Genomic DNA, 19,223 nt, shown 5'->3' with positions numbered 1-19,223 from the left:
GGAAGAGCTAGCCAGTGATGAAAACGCAGCGCGATCTCCGCCCACGACAGCAAGAAAAGACGCGCGCGTTTCTTGCGTGGACGAGAGTTGGGAAAGGGGCGAAGATGTCCATCTTCACAACATTTGAAAGGGTTAAGAGTGGAGCGGGAAAATGGCTAAAACCAATGGATGTTTTTGCATGCTTGTGCAGTTGTCCAATCAGAAGAGAACAACAAAACAGCAGCAGAACAATCGGCAACAGCATCCGGTACCAAGCACGAAACGCAGAATGCAGAACAAAGGACAACAATCAGCGCAGGATGTACGAACAATGGGGAGAGGAGGGGTTTGTAGCGAGGAGAGCGTGTGCACCAAGGTGTTTACTACGCGTTGGTGATAGCCACCGAAAAGGGCGTTGTCGATGCAGCTAACAGCAGAAGAAAACGATCGCGAATTGGTCATGTGTTGCCGCATTTTGATAGGCGGAAAACATGCTCAAGAATGGCTGAGTTTTGTGCTCAAAACGGCATCTTTTAATGTTGCATATTCCTGGGAAAACCAACTATAAGTTGTTGCTATATCCTACGTTAGCTCGTCTATCTTTGCTGCGCAAGAAAGATGCATACGAAGTGCATCAATCCGGACGCACATTGCGCATAGCGATTGGCCAAAAGTTGCGTTGATTTGTCACCACCGTTTTATGGAGCAATTGATCTGCACAATGTTCCTGTTGTGCGTGATGATCGTATGCGCGGTTTCCAATACGCAAATGATGCGTGACACCAATTTTTTGTTGAACATAATGTTTGTTTTTCAGTAAAATCAATGTGAATCATGATGATCATTCGAAGGCATGTTTGTGACATTGTGAACAATTCAAAATGTATGAACTTTTTGTCACAACGCACGGCCTCGATGCCACATATTGCCCCGCAAACCATGAAACTCACGATTTCGTATGCTCACTGTAGGAGTGAGCGCGACGTCCGATGAAACAGCGCTATACGAAAGCGCCACTTGCAGATTTGTGTGTGAGCGCGAACGAGATGGCTGATAAGACGGCAATACTTTCGGCCGCGTTCATCGGCGCCATCATGATTCCGCTTGAAACGCGCCGAACTTTGTTCGAATCTGGATGCGACACCGTGATTTGATTTACCTTTTTTGGCACAATTACCGCGATTTCCGACAATAAAAGCGCATCAAATGGTCGTACGATAATGGTAGACCTTGTCGCGAATTAATTTGATCTGCTTTTCAGTCAACTTTAGCCGTTTTATCTATTGCACCGCAGCTGTTCGCATTCAATGAAACAGCCGCAAGAACATGCATTTTTCCATGTTTCTAGCCTCATTCCTTCGTCAAAACGGATTGCATGATGTACATGTACAAATCAACAACATTTTTCCTGATTATCCGAGTACATTTACCTGCATCAATTTGCCACAAAACGGCGAGGAACAGAGCTGTTTTTCTTAACATAAAAGAGACGGGAATGATGATCCGTTTCTTCGCACTGTTTGCCACGGCTGCAACGAAGCAGATCATCATCGATGCACCGGCCAGGATATGAAAACGGCGTTAGAAAAGATCTGCCCTGGAAGAGCTAGCCAGTGATGAAAACGCAGCGCGATCTCCGCCCACGACAGCAAGAAAAGACGCGCGCGTTTCTTGCGTGGACGAGAGTTGGGAAAGGGGCGAAGATGTCCATCTTCACAACATTTGAAAGGGTTAAGAGTGGAGCGGGAAAATGGCTAAAACCAATGGATGTTTTTGCATGCTTGTGCAGTTGCCCAATCAGAAGAGAACAACAAAACAGCAGCAGAACAATCGGCAACAGCATCCGGTACCAAGCACGAAACGCAGAATGCAGAACAAAGGACAACAATCAGCGCAGGATGTACGAACAATGGGGAGAGGAGGGGTTTGTAGCGAGGAGAGCGTGTGCACCAAGGTGTTTACTACGCGTTGGTGATAGCCACCGAAAAGGGCGTTGTCGATGCAGCTAACAGCAGAAGAAAACGATCGCGAATTGGTCGTGTGTTGCCGCATTTTGATAGGCGGAAAACATGCTCAAGAATGGCTGAGTTTTGTGCTCAAAACGGCATCTTTTAATGTTGCATACTCCTGGGAAAACCAACTATAAGTTGTTGCTATATCCTACGTTAGCTCGTCTATCTTTGCTGCGCAAGAAAGATGCATACGAAGTGCATCAATCCGGACGCACATTGCGCATAGCGATTGGCCAAAAGTTGCGTTGATTTGTCACCACCGTTTTATGGTGCAATTGATCTGCACAATGTTCCTGTTGTGCGTGATGATCGTATGCGCGGTTTCCAATACGCAAATGATGCGTGACACCAATTTTTTGTTGAACATAATGTTTGTTTTTCAGTAAAATCAATGTGAATCATGATGATCATTCGAAGGCATGTTTGTGACATTGTGAACAATTCAAAATGTATGAACTTTTTGTCACAACGCACGGCCTCGATGCCAAATATTGCCCCGCAAACCATGAAACTCACGATTTCGTATGCTCACTGTAGGAGTGAGCGCGACGTCCGATGAAACAGCGTTATACGAAAGCGCCATTTGCAGATTTGTGTGTGAGCGCGAACGAGATGGCTGATAAGACGGCAATACTTTCGGCCGCGTTCATCGACGCCATCATGATTCCGCTTGAAACGCGCCGAACTTTGTTCGAATCTGGATGCGACACCGTGATTTGATTTACCTTTTTTGGCACAATTACCGCGATTTCCGACAATAAAAGCGCATCAAATGGTCGTACGATAATGGTAGACCTTGTCGCGAATTAATTTGATCTGCTTTTCAGTCAACTTTAGCCGTTTTATCTATTGCACCGCAGCTGTTCGCATTCAATGAAACAGCCGCAAGAACATGCATTTTTCCATGTTTCTAGCCTCATTCCTTCGTCAAAACGGATTGCATGATGTACATGTACAAATCAACAACATTTTTCCTGATTATCCGAGTACATTTACCTGCAACAATTTGCCACAAAACGGCGAGGAACAGAGCTGTTTTTCTTAACATAAAAGAGACGGGAATGATGATCCGTTTCTTCGCACTGTTTGCCACGGCTGCAACGAAGCAGATCATCATCGATGCACCGGCCAGGATATGAAAACGGCGTTAGAAAAGATCTGCCCTGGAAGAGCTAGCCAGTGATGAAAACGCAGCGCGATCTCCGCCCACGACAGCAAGAAAAGACGCGCGCGTTTCTTGCGTGGACGAGAGTTGGGAAAGGGGCGAAGATGTCCATCTTCACAACATTTGAAAGGGTTAAGAGTGGAGCGGGAAAATGGCTAAAACCAATGGATGTTTTTGCATGCTTGTGCAGTTGCCCAATCAGAAGAGAACAACAAAACAGCAGCAGAACAATCGGCAACAGCATCCGGTACCAAGCACGAAACGCAGAATGCAGAACAAAGGACAACAATCAGCGCAGGATGTACGAACAATGGGGAGAGGAGGGGTTTGTAGCGAGGAGAGCGTGTGCACCAAGGTGTTTACTACGCGTTGGTGATAGCCACCGAAAAGGGCGTTGTCGATGCAGCTAACAGCAGAAGAAAACGATCGCGAATTGGTGTTGTTTTGGCGCAATTTGATAGGCGGAAAACATGCTCAAGAATGGCTGAGTTTTGTGTTCAAAACGGCATCTTTTAATGTTGCATATTCCTGGGAAAACCAACTATAAGTTGTTGCTATATCCTACGTTAGCTCGTCTATCTTTGCTGCGCAAGAAAGATGCATACGAAGTGCATCAATCCGGACGCACATTGCGCATAGCGATTGGCCAAAAGTTGCGTTGATTTGTCACCACCGTTTTATGGAGCAATTGATCTGCACAATGTTCCTGTTGTGCGTGATGATCGTGTGCGCGGTTTCCAATACGCACATGATGCGTGACACCATTTTTTTTTGAACATAATGTTTGGAACTGTTGTTCATTAGTATTGGTGATGGGACCGTCGCCGAAAACGCGACAAGAAGGAGAATAAAATTTAGTCTATCTACGCATCCCATCGAGTTGAGTTATCGAACATTTGGTCCTTCGAACCGGATAAGCGGATTGTGGATCGGCGGATTTTGGAATCGGATTGTGGATCGGCGGATTTTGGAATCGGATTGTGGATCGGCGGAGTTGGAATCGGGTTGTGGATTCGGCGGACTGTGGATCGGCGGATGGTGGATAGACGACGGCGGGTGATACGACGGTGAAACGGCGTGTGATACGGCGGTGATACGGTGATACGGTGAAACGATACGATCTGGTCGGCGGTAGTGGACAGCGATAGACGACGGCGGGTGATACGACGGTGAAACGGCGTGTGATACGGCGGTGATACGGTGATACGGTGAATCGATACGATCTGGTCGGCGGTAGTGGACAGCGGTAAGGGACAGCAGAAGTGAGCGGCCAGTTCTCAAAGACGTTGTGGAGTACAGTGTTGAAAATGCCGTCCGCAGAAGACAAACGAATAAAGGTTCTAAACCTAAAAAAACGGAGATTATGAACGTTCTCGACGATTTCGAGGAGTTCATGACCGAATTTGATGCCGCAATCGATGCGCTTCAAATTCCAAGTCGACTAGAGCAGTTAGAGGAGTTGATTGTTGAATTTACCACTCTGCGAAGAGAATTTAACGAGACGGTAGACGATGCCGAGGCATTTGAAGTAATGCAGAAAGATCGCAAAGAATTTAACAAACGGTCTCACGAGATCAGGGCGTTTTGCTTGAGAAACAATCCGCAGGCAGCGTCAGTCGGTAGTTGGAATACGACGCACGCCCACACCACTATCGGGGCAGGAGGTTCGAACTTGCGGTTACCGAAGGTCGAACTGCCGAGCTTCGATGGTGAAGTCACAAAATGGCTAACTTTCAAGGACAGATGTTTGGCGATGGTGCACGACGCAGCAGAGATGCCTGATGTGGTCAAACTTCAATACCTATTGGCTGCACTTAAAGACAAGGTCGCGCGGGACTTTGAATACGTGCAAATTACGGCGGAGAATTATCTATCGACATGGGAGGTGCTCGTTAAGAGATACGATAATTCAAAGACCTTAAAGCGGGAGTACCCGAGAAACCAAATTGAGAGCTTTTGAAAAAAAAAATCTAGTACAAAGCCGAACATCTTGTACAAAGCCAAAAAAAGCTCTGATGTTCGACTTTGTACTACTTTGACATGTGGCTTCGGAGTGATGAGAGTTCCACTTTGTACAAGTCGACCCATGAATATAAACGTAAACGGATGAACTTTTGGAGAGCTTTTAAAAGGCGTGGCCAAAAATTTTCTTCAAAAACGAAAAAGAAATGGCGATCGCCGCCATTTCGGATCGACGATCTTCTGTCTGTCTCATTCCCTCCCCGTTCTAGCTAGCTCGCTCTGTCGTCATCGTCGTAGGTCGTGGTCGAGATTTGTCGGTATGTTTGTCTGCGTTGTATATGAATGTTGATGAATGAATGTCTATGAAGTGGAATTATGTTAAGGAGATGATAGGATTGGGGATGGGAATTTCTAACACGCAACACACTGAACTAACTACTTTGCTGATGATCACCTGTTCATAAACGCTACATCAATACGTGAGATCGAGACCGTGCGTTGTGACAAAAAGTTCATACATTTTGAATTGTTCACAATGTCACAAACATGCCTTCGAATGATCATCATGATTCACATTGATTTTACTGAAAAACAAACATTATGTTCAACAAAAAATTGGTGTCACGCATCATTTGCGTATTGGAAACCGCCCACACGATCATCACGCACAACAGGAACATTGTGCAGATCAATTGCACCATAAAACGGTGGTGACAAATCAACGCACCTTTTGGCCAATCGCTATACGCAATGTGCGTCTGGATGGATGCACTTCGTATGCATCTTTCTTGCGCAGCAAAGATAGATGAGCTAACGTAGGATATAGCAACAACTTATAGATGGTTTTCCCAGGAGTATGCAACATTAAAAGATGCCGTTTTGAGCACAAAACTCAGCCATTCTTGAGCATGTTTTCCGCCTATCAAAATGCGGCAACACACGACCAATTCGCGATCGTTTTCTTCTGCTGTTAGCTGCATCGACAACGCCCTTTTCGGTGGCTATCACCAACGCGTAGTAAACACCTTGGTGCACACGCTCTCCTCGCTACAAACCCCTCCTCTCCCCATTGTTCGTACATCCTGCGCTGATTGTTGTCCTTTGTTCTGCATTCTGCGTTTCGTGCTTGGTACCGGATGCTGTTGCCGATTGTTCTGCTGCTGTTTTGTTGTTCTCTTGTGATTGGGCAACTGCACAAGCATGCAAAAACATCCATTGGTTTTAGCCATTTTCCCGCTTCACTCTTAACCCTTTCAAATGTTGTGAAGATGGACATCTTCGCCCCTTTCCCAACTCTCGTCCACGCAAGAAACGCGCGCGTCTTTTCTTGCTGTCGTGGGCGGAGATCGCGCTGCGTTTTCATCACTGGCTAGCTCTTCCAGGGCAGATCTTTTCTAACGCCGTTTTCATATCCTGGCCGGTGCATCGATGATGATCTGCTTCGTTGCAGCCGTGGCAAACAGTGCGAAGAAACGGATCATCATTCCCGTCTCTTTTATGTTAAGAAAAACAGCTCTGTTCCTCGCCGTTTTGTGGCAAATTGATGCAGGTAAATGTACTCGGATAATCAGGAAAAATGTTGTTGATTTGTACATGTACATCATGCAATCCGTTTTGACGAAGGAATGAGGCTAGAAACATGGAAAAATGCATGTTCTTGCGGCTGTTTCATTGAATGCGAACAGCTGCGGTGCAATAGATAAAACGGCTAAAGTTGACTGAAAAGCAGATCAAATTAATTCGCGACAAGGTCTACCATTATCGTACGACCATTTGATGCGCTTTTATTGTCGGAAATCGCGGTAATTGTGCCAAAAAAGGTAAATCAAATCACGGTGTCGCATCCAGATTCGAACAAAGTTCGGCGCGTTTCAAGCGGAATCATGATGGCGCCGATGAACGCGGCCGAAAGTATTGCCGTCTCATCAGCCATCTCGTTCGCGCTCACACACAAATCTGCAAATGGCGCTTTCGTATAGCGCTGTTTCATCGGACATCGCGCTCACTCCTACAGTGAGCATACGAAATCGTGAATTTCTTGGTTTGCGGAGAATTTGGTTTCACGGGTGATGTAGCGTTTATGAACAGGTGATTAGAGATGGGTAAAGAGCGAGGGAGCTACCTCGCTCACTCCGCTCACCTAAAAGAGCGAGTGAGCGCTCAGTTGATTGCCGAGTGCGCTAGCTCTTTTGCTCCGCTCTTTTCTCACCGCTCTTTTCTCACGTTCACAGCTCTTTCAGCTCCTTTAGCTCTTTTAACACGCTCGCAGCTCTTTCAGCTCCTTTAGCTCTTTTAACACGCTCGCAGCTCTTTCAGCTCCTTTAGCTCTTTTAACACGCTCGCAGCTCTTTCAGCTCCTTTAGCTCTTTTAACACGCTCGCAGCTCGTTCAGCTCCTTTCGCACAATTGTGCGGTGAGCCTGCACATCGCTTCTTTCGCACAATTGTGCGATGGGCTCCACATTGCTCTTTTAGCTGATTTCCGCTCCTCAGCACAATTGTGCGGTGTGCGATTTACCTTTTTTTTCTTTTAGTAGTATGATGATGAAGATTTAATACATGAAAAAAAACTCTCATGATATTTTTTTAACATGTACAAGGATGGACGTTTATTAAGAACTAACAATAATAATGGGGTAGGACATTTCCTTCACTACCCATCGCCTTATCCCGGGCTTGCTCGAGTTATCTCTTAACTTAAGCTAACTTAGCTTAAACTGAGTTAATGAGCTAATCAGGAGCGGAAATCAGGAGCGGAATCAGCTAAAAGAGCAATGTGGAGCCCATCGCACAATTGTGCGAAAGAAGCGATGTGCAGGCTCACCGCACAATTGTGCGAAAGGAGCTGAACGAGCTGCGAGCGTGTTAAAAGAGCTAAAGGAGCTGAAAGAGCTGCGAGCGTGTTAAAAGAGCTAAAGGAGCTGAAAGAGCTGCGAGCGTGTTAAAAGAGCTAAAGGAGCTGAAAGAGCTGTGAACGTGAGAAAAGAGCTAAAGGAGCTGAAAGAGCTGTGAGCGTGAGAAAAGAGCTAAAGGAGCGAAAAGAGCTGCGAGCGTGAGAAAAGAGCTAAAGGAGCGAAAAGAGCTGCGAGCGTGTTAAAAGAGCTAAAGGAGCGAAAAGAGCTGCGAGCGTGTTAAAAGAGCTAAACGAGCTGAAAGAGCTGCGAGCGTGTTAAAAGAGCTAAAGGAGCTGAAAGAGCTGTGAGCGTGAGAAAAGAGCTAAAGGAGCGAAAAGAGCTGCGAGCGTGTTAAAAGAGCTAAAGGAGCGAAAAGAGCTGCGAGCGTGTTAAAAGAGCTAAAAGAGCTGAAAGAGCTGTGAGCGTGAGAAAAGAGCTAAAGGAGCGAAAAGAGCTGTGAGCGTGAGAAAAGAGCTAAAGGAGCTGAAAGAGCTGCGAGCGTGTTAAAAGAGCTAAAAGAGCTGAAAGAGCTGTGAGCGTGAGAAAAGAGCTAAAGGAGCGAAAAGAGCTGTGAGCGTGAGAAAAGAGCGGTGAGAAAAGAGCGGAGCAAAAGAGCGGGGGCTCCCGCTCCGCTCTTTTAGGTGAGCGGGGGCTCGCGCTCCGCTCTTTTAGGTGAGCGGGGGCTCGCGCTCCGCTCTTTTAGGTGAGCGGGAGCTCGCTCTCCGCTCACTGAAAAGAGCCCATTTACCCAAGGTACTTTAAAAAGACAGGTAGCTTTATGCAGAACAAATCCTCGATCGTATTTTAGAAAAAACTTCAGAGTTTGACATTCACGGGATGGTGGGATGTTTACTCCGAGAACGCTCTTTTCGGAGCTGTTTTCGCTTTTCTGTGGTATTACGACAGTTCAAATTCACGAAAAGTGGAACGAAAGTTTATGCAAATATTCTCAAAATTCTTCCTAATGTTTCAATATGGTATCGGTCCGTAGGTCTTGCCACCCGGCCTAGAACAAGAGCTAGCTAGCGTTCCTGGACCGTGCTCACTCGCTGTAAAACACAACTCGGTCGCTCGAATGATCTTAAATAGAGAGATGAATCATTTAAACATTCGAAAAAGAGTGAAATCAGGTACTTTCCCTGATAAAACCACCAAACTTGCCCACATCTTCTTCTTCTTCTTCTTGAAACTCACGTGGTTTTGTTGATAAAAAGCGCCCTGCTATGAATGTCAAACAAATTGAAAATGGTGACCTGTCAAAGCGGTTAAGAAACTACCTGTCTTTTTAAAGTACCTTGCATTTACCCAACACTACCCACATAGCAGTGAGAAGATTTCTCACTATAGAAAAATCGATCCGAGATCCAGCTGCCAACGGAACGATACATACATTTGGCAAATATTCTGGCGGCCCGATTTCGTTCACTAGGGCCGGTACAAAATCGTCTCGATTTCAACCAATCAAACGTGACCCTTTGTCTCGCTCGCTCCTATAGCCCCCTTTCTTTCTTTCCAATCGCCCCCATCCCCAAAATATGACGCACTTCGGATTTCGTTCGGCCTTCGCACGAAGGCGTTTATTTTTCTAAATCATGTGCACGAAGTGCACTTCGGTTTTTTCCATATTCTGCCCCCTTCCCCCAACGAAATCGCGGTCGCGAACTTCGCCGCGGTGTTTTGGTGCTGTGATGACGCTCTACGTTGGTGTGGGTGCGTGGTGGTGGCGTCGTACATGCTGCCGTGGTGGCGTCGCTGTGGCGGCGTGATCCGGGCTGCGATCATGAACGTTCCTGTTCAGCCTCATGTGCCACACGCGTTCTTCGATCGATGCTCGGGAACATGTCGGAGAAAAAGATAACAAACAAAAGGTGTTAAATCACTTGCATCTTCACAATGTCATCTTTTCTTACCTTGCATGTAAACTGATGTTGTCACTCACAAAATCACTATCACTTTCCGCAACACTTTCTCTGCTACACATTTGGCTAAGTCTCAGAACGACGCCGACTCTGAAATTTTCTAAGTCCCGGTACGTGCTTCCCGGGACTTAGAAAAATTTGGACTGCCGCGTTCGGGACTTTGCCGAATTTTGCTCGAGGTTGCTCCGTCTCGTTTTGCTGTTCTCTTCTCTTGCGCGCTGCCGTTCGAATCGCCCCTCGACTCTTGCGCCCTTCCCACCCCTCGTAATCGAAACCCTCAAGTTCGCGTTCGTTTTCGTTCGCCCTTCTTCTCTTCCCATTCCGCCCTTCCCCCTCCGCAGCCGCGTCCCACAAGCTCGCGCGCGAAACCTCCTCCTCCTCGCGGTTTCTTCCGCTCTTTCCCCCGCTGCCTACGAGCTGTTCCATAGTGAACGTCGCATTTGCCCCTTCCTCGACCCCGTCGCAGGCGGCGGGGGTTTCGTTTTCAACCTCCTCAGTCTTCCTCTCGCTGCGTCGCAGGCGGAGGGGTCTACAAAGGGCACACTGGGAAGAAAAGGGGCTATAGGAGAGAGCGAGACAACCACAGTCCACGTCTCCGAATCGCTCTAGTCTCCGTTCCTTGGGCCCCTATAGTCTCGTGCTAGTCTCGTGGGTTATTTGCCATAAGCGCGTTGTTCCGGAGACTACCCTACAAACCAAATTTGAAATTTTGCAAGGCTGCATAGCGAACAAACCTGAATGGGGTGGTTTGTGGGCTATGCAGCCTTCGTGCCCCTATCATATACAGCAATGCTAGGTGGGTTATACAGCCTTCTGAAATTTCATGTAAAAATTTCAAATTGCATACTTTCAGGGTTTTTTTCGAGTAGTTGAAAAAATCGAAAAAAAACTTTCGACCGCCCATCCACCATTTTGGATCGCCGATCTTCTGCTTGTCTCACTCCCCCGTTCTAGGTCTGCTCTTTCGTCATCGTCGTAGGTCATGGTTTGTCGCGGTATGTCTGTCGGTGATGTATGTGGATGAATGAATGTGTATGAAGTGGAATGATGTTAGAGAGATGATAGGATTTGGGACGGGAATTTCGAACATGCAACGCACTGAACCAATGCTTTATTGATGATCACCTGTTCACAAACGCTACATCAATACGTGAAATCGAGACCGTGCGTTGTGACAAAAAGTTCACACATTTTGAATTGTTCACAATGTCACAAACATGCCTTCGAATGATCATCATGATTCACATTGATTGAAATAGAAAACAAACATTTTGCTCATCAAAAAATGCGTGTCACGCTTCACGTGCGTATTGGCAACCGCGCACACGATCATCAGGCTCAACACGAACAATCGATTGCACCCTAAAACGCATCATACCTTGATACCAAATCAACACAACTTTTGACCAATCGCTATGCGCAAAGTGCATCTGGATTGGTGTACTTTGTGTGCACTTTCTTGCGCAGAAAAGATAGAAGACCTGGCGAAGAATATAGCCCAAACTATCGTGGGTTTTCCCAGCAATATGCGACATTAACACAAGGCGGTTTGAGCACAAAACTCAACCATTCTTGAACATACCCTACAAACCACGATTCCTATGCTGAGTGTAGGAGTGAGTGCGACTTCCGATGAAACAGCGCTATACGAGCTCCAGATCGAGCAGTTTTGTGTATGAGCGCGAACGAGACGGCTGATGAGACGGCAATACTTTAAGTCGTTTTCGTCGTTTGAGTTTGAAATCTTCCCGAATTTTGTTCGATTGATCGAAATGTGAATCGAAACACACCGCGACACCGCGATTTGATTTGCCTTTTTTCGCATAAATACGGCGATTTTCAATTAGAAAAATGCGTCAGATTGTCGTACGATAATGGTAGACCTTGTCGCGAACTAATTTGATCCGCTTTTCGGTCAACTTTAGCCGTTTAATCTATTGCACCGCGCCTGTTCGCATTCAAAGAAACAGCCGGCAGAACATGTATTTCGATGTTTCTAGCCCCAATTCTTCGCCAAAAAAGTTTGCATGATGTACATGTACAAATGATAAACATTTTGCCTCATTATCCAAGTGCATTTACTTGCATTTATACCACAAAACGGTGAGGACAATGTTTATCATTTGTACATGTACATCATGCAAACTTTTTTGGCGAAGAATTGGGGCTAGAAACATCGAAATACATGTTCTGCCGGCTGTTTCTTTGAATGCGAACAGGCGCGGTGCAATAGATTAAACGGCTAAAGTTGACCGAAAAGCGGATCAAATTAGTTCGCGACAAGGTCTACCATTATCGTACGACAATCTGACGCATTTTTCTAATTGAAAATCGCCGTATTTATGCGAAAAAAGGCAAATCAAATCGCGGTGTCGCGGTGTGTTTCGATTCACATTTCGATCAATCGAACAAAATTCGGGAAGATTTCAAACTCAAACGACGAAAACGACTTAAAGTATTGCCGTCTCATCAGCCGTCTCGTTCGCGCTCATACACAAAACTGCTCGATCTGGAGCTCGTATAGCGCTGTTTCATCGGAAGTCGCACTCACTCCTACACTCAGCATAGGAATCGTGGTTTGTAGGGTAGAGCGAGACTAGAGCGAGCCTACAGCATTTCTATAGTGAGAAGATCGTCTCACTGTTATCTGGGTTTTTTTTTCGATTTTTTCAATTACTCGAAAAAACCTCTGAAAGTATGCAATTTGAAATTTTTACATGAAATTTCAGAAGGCTGTATAACCCACCTAGCATTGCTGGGTAAAAAACCAAAACATACACCTCAACCGATTCAAATAATTTTAGCGGTTATCCATTTCAAAATTATGCGGTTAGATAACCGATAGAATGAGCCTGACACAGAAATACATGTGGAAAGTGGAGGAGGGGTGGTTAGGGAGCGAGTACATACCTAGTACATCGCTTGTACCTCCCCCCGTCCCTTCCAGCTAGATAAAAAGATGATTTAGACATAATAATTGTCCCAAAAACATACACACCTTTTTAGTTAAATATCTTTGAAAAATACGTTATAAACGTTAAATAGTGCTATTACGGAAGAGGAGAGGGAGATGCCATTACATTTTCATTGTCGAAAGATAATATTTGGGTAGTTTTTCGCACCATAAATTGATTTAATATCATGTTTAAGGTTCTTGTTCATTCCACTGGTTATTTAACCGCCAAATTTTGAAATGTTCGGTCCCTAAATGTATGCAATTAGAATCGGTTAGCCTACCGAATCGGTTGAGGTGTATATATTGGTTTTTTACCCATTGCTGTATATGATAGGGGCACGAAGGCTGCATAGCCCACAAACCACCCCATTAGCCGTGGCCACACGGGGCGAAAACTCTAGCGCAAACGAAAAAATTAATGCCAAAACATTTACGCTTGCCGTTTACATGCTGTCAAACGATTATAGGTCCGTGGAGCGTAAAACCTAGAGTAAAAGCTGTTTGCAAACGGAAGGGCTCGCAATATGTTCTATTTGTGGTTTACATTGATAAATAGTGATCATTGCTAGTGTGTTCAATCCTTTTCTTCCACAAAACGATTTTAATTTCCTCAACCCGGCCACGTAAACATATCGAAGCGTAAACGATTTGGCATTAATTTGTAAATTTGCGCGCAAATTTTCGCTCCGTGTGGCCACGGCTATTCAGGTTTGTTCGCTATGCAGCCTTGCAAAATTTCAAATTTGGTTTGTAGGGTATGCAGCATTGCAAAATTTCAAATTTGGTTTGTAGGGCTGTCTATTTAAAAAACTTTGCTACGAACCATTACCGTTACGGTAACAATTCGAATTTTGAAAGTGCATTGAAATATTTCTTGCTCGAAATCTAAACAACTCGAATTTTACCTAGACGATTCGATTTCGCACAAATGCTCACACACTCTACATCGTTTAAAATATTTTGCTTCACAAACTCAACCACGCTTCAAATGAAGATCCAGCTTGAATGCAACGCCGATATGGTTGCAGCCGGCACGACCCCTCTCCTTCTTATGCTTGACGGCGTGGCCGTAGATTCAGATATGTGTAGACTGGTAGGACGAAAAGGGTTGTCTGTGATTCGGAGCTAATAAAGTCGATGTGCGATATCAGTGAATAGGCTAAAAGCGTGAGTATTATAATACACCCGCTGCATTAATCCCGCTTGCCATAAAGGTGAAGTGATTAATACCATAGTAGCTTCACGATTTGAAGATTCCTTAGCACCAAGCGCGATACACAAGCTTCGGAACGGCGAAGGATTTGTACATGTATGGATGTGGCTTTCCCGCTTTCATATACACGCACTCGAATTTTTGCCGATCCCTGGTCCTATTCTCGCCTGGAGTAGACAAGTTGAAAGACCTCTGTACCGAGTATTACGGATTACGTTAGGCCTGTGTTCTTTTGTGTGTTCTATGTAAGGTATGGCGAACTTAACTTTTTTTTTCGTTTCAAGCTTGTCTCTTGTTCCGAGGTTATTGGCCTAAGGATTTCAAAAATCCTCTTGGCAGTAAAAGCTTTTTATTCGTTTGCCACTTCGTTTGTGCTGGTCTTTTGTTTCGAGGTTATTGGTCTAGAGGTTTGAATACTACCCGCTTTCATATTTAACCATAAAAATTGTCCGCGTGTTTCAGTAATTTGTGCTAACCTTCGTGGGAATAATTTTGTTTTAGATACCAGACAGTATCAAAATGGAGCCGAGCGACGAATTCGTACCAATCCCATGCAAGGAAGAAGAACTACAAAACGATAGCGACATAGAAAAGCAGCTTATGGAAATGCTCACTGATATCAAACACAGCCCACCGATTTCTGAGCCAGTAGTAATGAACAAGGTTATTCCAATTGAAATCGAAATGGAAATCACAAATATCCGTGAAGAGATGGATCCGCAACGCATCATATTATCACATTCACTTTCAATGTCGCCGAGTGTGTTGAGGGCTAGATCTGATAACGAGCCAGTGGAATATCGAATCAACCAAGACGTGCTAGTGAGGCATCCGGATGGTAGATTATACCTCGGCACAGTGATAGGCATGCACGATATGCAATACCAAGTGCAGTACGACGACAACAGGGTCGAATGGACAAACAAAGATGCTTTAAACAAGCTGGACAGTGAGGATGCTAGAATGAAGGATTCGATCTGCACGATTTGCGATGAACGTAAAAGTACTGAAAGAACAAGGAATTGTTGCTTTTGCCTTCGGGGCTTCCATACAAGCTGTCTGCCGTTTGACGAACGGTTAATAATAATACAATCTAAGCCTTGGTTCTCTGATTGGCACTGCAAAGATTGTCATGAGAAAGTTACGCCAGAAGAGCGTACATTGGATTACTTCGAAGAAAGAGATGTTCTTAACAAACGTATCCAGATGCCTCGTATGCCGATATGGCCTGAAGGGCTCGAGCCACTTACCGACAGAAGTCAGTTGCCTTACATATTCGATCGGCTAATCTGGGATCCGTTACATCGTGTTAACACCAGCGGACAATACTGTTACTGTGGTACATTTGGCCTCTGGAAGCGTGAAATGATCATGTGTCGCCGCTGTAAACAGTGGTTCCATAGTCACTGTATAAAAAGTTTACAGTTTCCCATATTTCTGGGTGACCCATTCTACTTTTTCCTGTGTTCTATCTGCAACCATGGGCACGAATTCGTTCGACGACTGGAAATCTCTTGGCGAGACCTCGTTCATCTTGTCCTCTATAACTTAATCATGCGCACCGATAATCGATATTTCAGTGCTGAGAATGCAATTGCTCCCTATATAGAGGAAAACCTACGTACACTGCAGCTGCCGGATCATGTAAGACGTACATATTTTATCATATTATCATCATTTGTTCATAAAAAAATGTTTCCTTTGGGCAATGGTTATGATTGCGTTAGGTAGATAGCGTACATTTTAATTCTATAGCCCATTTCGTTTTTTGTTCACAATTAAATTTTCACAAATTAAATGTCTTGTTATTGTCATGTGTCATGTTATTTTAAACATGTGTTGTCGTCTTTTAATTCCAGATAGAGAGTTAGTCATTAATTTAATTAATTAATAGTTTATGTGAACAGTTACTGTCAACTACTTTGTGACATGTTTGTTCCTTATTATAACACATGAATCAAAGCATTGTTGCAGAGAGCATGCATAGATCTTTCTGAAAACTGCTATTAATATTTTCCTTTTAATGATAATATTTCTGATATTTCCGTTTCACAGATTCTTCGAATGACAGTGCCTAATCGTCTAAAGTCCATCATAAAAACTCTGAGAAAGAACAAAGAGAGCTTTAAGCATTTAAAAACGATTACGGAAGGCAATGAATTTCGAGGTGTTTGGTCGTTAAAACACAACTTTCCACCCGATTTGCAGTTATCTGATGTCCCACAGGATAACATCATAACTGAACAGAGCCTGAAAAGTCTAGGATCGAGTGACCGTAGTGTGCGATTTATTACTCGCTCGTAAGTGTTATATGTATCACTTCACATACAAACAGTATCAACGGTGCATATTTCTATTTAACTTTATTTTTTTGTCGTAGTTGGATAGAACGAAGCTTAGTAAACGACGTGGAATGTCGTGAGCTGATGCAAGGCTTGAAATACGCGTGTGATTCACCTTCCCCTACCGATTTCGTTCGAGAATCGAGCGATACAGACAGTTCTCAAGACAGCGAGCTCAGCTCATCCAGTCCAATGCCAGATTTAGACCAGGAAATGGAGGCTGCGGCTAGCAACATTAAACAGCGACGCGGTAAAAAATCAAATCCTCTTCTCAGGCAAAAGACGCGCGGTCGGAAGGCGACATTGCTTGGAAGAAATGGTCATCAAGGCACGACACAAGAAAATTTTCCTATCCAGTTGCCCCCGCTGGATGAGTTGATTCCCCGTCCAACGAACTATGAAGGCAAGAATAATCCCTTTCACCCGCTGTTTATGCAAAAAAGCAACCGAGACGCTCCTCCGACCATATCGGATTTAGTAAAACCAAGCAGTAGTTCTACTGCCCCACTTCCCTCTGGCTCAAAGAGGCGCAAGTGCTACAGGCAACCGGTAAATTTTTTTTCAATTGGGCGAAATTATATTTTATACTTACGTTAACCGTATTTTTCAATATCTGCAGATTGAGTATCATTTACACAATGACACTACGAAGGAGGAGCCAAATAAAGCCTCAATTATAACTAATTCGGATACGTCCACAAAGCACAACAATGATTCGTCAGCCGTTGGTAATTGTGAGGAATTCGAATTATTCCCCCAAAAGACTGTTCCGACCCATATGCATAAATTGCGGGAAAGAACATGTAAAATTAATTATTCGCTTACACGCACCTATAAAAGGCGCGCATCATTATGTGCTGAAAGTGCAACCACTAGTATTGATATGGGTGATTCCCACGCCATGCATGGCCCTAAGAGGCGACATTCAGTATGCGTCAACAGTACTAAAATAGCAGAGTCCCAACCTACTGGGATGATCACGAGGCGAATGTCAATGTGCGCAGATTTGTTTAGGAACAACAATGAATCGATCGAGTTGCACCTAAACCAGATTTCGACCAAGGGAAGACCTAAGGCTGAAAGATCAGTAAGTAACATCCAAATTCTTGAAAAAGACTATACGCTTACACGTAACAACAAAAGGCGCCGTTCATCAGTAAATGAAGATGGCACAACCAGCAATACCGATACGGGCGACTCCCAGGTCTGCAAAAAAAGGCGACAATCAGTATGCGAGACTATGAACGATTATAAAAACGTAAAGTCCAACAAATCTGATCAGTACAAAAGGCGGATGTCAGTCTGCGAAGAAATGTTTCGATGCAACAATGTTACGAGCTGGTCGCAAATAGCCATTTTAACAAAGGAAAAAGCAAAGGCGGAAAGATCAATAACACACAAATCCAATCCACGCATTTCAAGAACGGCCTTGATAGGTAAACGTACATTTCCAAACGGAGAAGTACAACACCTTATCAGCCAAAGGATGGCATGAGGCTGGCGGTTTAACGGGAAGTAAAATAGTATCCCTACAATTGGCTTTGCAATCGCTAGTGTGATTAATCGGAATGCGAAGTTGTGCTGGATTAGAGTAATCCCGCATGAAAAAATGCATACAAGGTGGCCAGTTAATGCCCAGTTTAACACGCTAGTTTTCTGGGCCTGCCATATAAAGTGATCAGTTAAACATTAACCGGCTACCATATATGCCTATTTCTATGTGAGATCACCCATCTGGTAGCGAATCCCCTCTATTGACACATAGGCACCATTCGGGTCCGTTACTGTCGTAACAGGCCCACAGATAAAGCAATTTCGGGTCTGTTAAACATGAACATACTCGAATTGACCGAAGGGCAAATTCAGACGTTAACAGATCCGAATGGTTTCTCTTTGTCAATAGGGCCTGTACCCTTTGCAAGTGACATCGCTGGATTCATTCATTTAACTGATATTTGGATCTAAGGAAAAGAATCTGTTTAACGAATTTGGTAAGATGTAAAATATTTGATTGCTATAGAATAATTAAATGTAATCTCCGTGTTTTTAGGTAATTCCTCTATTATTTTATTATTCTTTTTTCATTTTCATTCTTCAGAATTCCCACAAAAGCACGCAAATGCGATACAAGAATGAAGCTTTAAACAGCAGCCGATACATTTTCTTATGACTTTAAGAAGGTAAATGTCGTCTCCAGTGCATATTGATGGTTCAATTTAAAGAACAGTTAAAGGAGGGACAGTTGCAATGGGTTTTAGGGGTAATTCATGCAGGGCATGATACCATAATGAATAATCTGATGACACGGCTACCAATTTAACGTAAGAAATCTAAATTTAAGTATTTGAAATGATGACGAGTTAGCAAAAAGACACGCGTCATACAATTGATTCAAACATGAATCCTGATGACATCCCTATTGAAATCCGGATATGGTTCCTATGTTCATTTCACACCGTTAGTACAAAATGACTGAGTAGCCCATCGGAACTGGACTTATGTATAAGATAACCCGAAAAAAATGCGCCAAAGCATGAAAGAGTCTGAATGGAAGTGGGGTAGAGTAGGGTTTTGTTTTTTGGAGTATCGCACTTATCACTTGGTCCAACCATGACTGTTCCTACAGCCCACTGCCAGAGCGATGTGATACAATGGATTATAAGATACACACCAAAAATGGGAAAAACCCTAGTACCAATGAACTAAGTTTAAAAGGAAATAGAGACACGTTGAACGAACGGCACACAAGAAGAAAGCACAAACCACAGTTACAGGGATTTTC

The 19,223-nt window shown here is 44.2% G+C and overlaps 2 protein-coding genes across 3 annotated transcripts; both read left to right on the top strand.

Moving 5' to 3' along the window:
* The first annotated feature begins 4,519 nt into the window (after positions 1 to 4,519).
* On the top strand, positions 4,520 to 5,116 carry LOC125959515 (uncharacterized). The gene has a single exon (XM_049692343.1). It carries the CDS (start codon positions 4,520 to 4,522, stop codon positions 5,114 to 5,116), a length of 597 nt encoding a protein of 198 aa, XP_049548300.1.
* An 8,850-nt stretch (positions 5,117 to 13,966) lies between these two features.
* On the top strand, positions 13,967 to 18,679 carry LOC125948692 (polycomb protein Pcl). 2 transcript variants are annotated; one of them, XR_007468601.1, is made up of 6 exons: positions 13,967 to 14,053; positions 14,601 to 15,743; positions 16,155 to 16,399; positions 16,480 to 16,990; positions 17,061 to 18,432; positions 18,540 to 18,679. XR_007468601.1 is itself a non-coding variant. In XM_049675007.1 (6 exons), the coding sequence occupies exons 2-6, from the start codon at positions 14,619 to 14,621 to the stop codon at positions 18,609 to 18,611; spliced, it is 2,421 nt and encodes an 806-aa protein (XP_049530964.1). In that variant the 5' UTR covers positions 13,967 to 14,053; positions 14,601 to 14,618; the 3' UTR covers positions 18,612 to 18,643. The 2 variants fall into 2 exon arrangements, 1 of the variants encoding a protein (XP_049530964.1); XM_049675007.1 differs by having other exon boundaries at positions 17,061 to 17,528; positions 18,540 to 18,643.
* The last annotated feature ends 544 nt before the right edge of the window (positions 18,680 to 19,223 follow it).

This window comes from Anopheles darlingi, chromosome X (assembly GCF_943734745.1).
Source record: "Anopheles darlingi chromosome X, idAnoDarlMG_H_01, whole genome shotgun sequence".
NCBI lineage: Eukaryota > Metazoa > Arthropoda > Insecta > Diptera > Culicidae > Anopheles > Anopheles darlingi.
Note: the sequence above shows the minus strand (reverse complement) of the source record. Positions and strands in the feature narration are given on the sequence as shown.

Bases quoted from the DNA above. Each gene is read 5' to 3' on its own strand.
- LOC125959515 (XM_049692343.1), top strand. From the start codon at position 4,520: ATGAACGTTCTCGACGATTTCGAGGAGTTCATGACCGAATTTGATGCC.
- LOC125948692 (XM_049675007.1), top strand. From the start codon at position 14,619: ATGGAGCCGAGCGACGAATTCGTACCAATCCCATGCAAGGAAGAAGAA. The intron at 15,744-16,154 runs GTAAGACGTACA...TCCGTTTCACAG, and splicing joins CACTGCAGCTGCCGGATCAT to ATTCTTCGAATGACAGTGCC. The intron at 16,991-17,060 runs GTAAATTTTTTT...CAATATCTGCAG, and splicing joins GCAAGTGCTACAGGCAACCG to ATTGAGTATCATTTACACAA.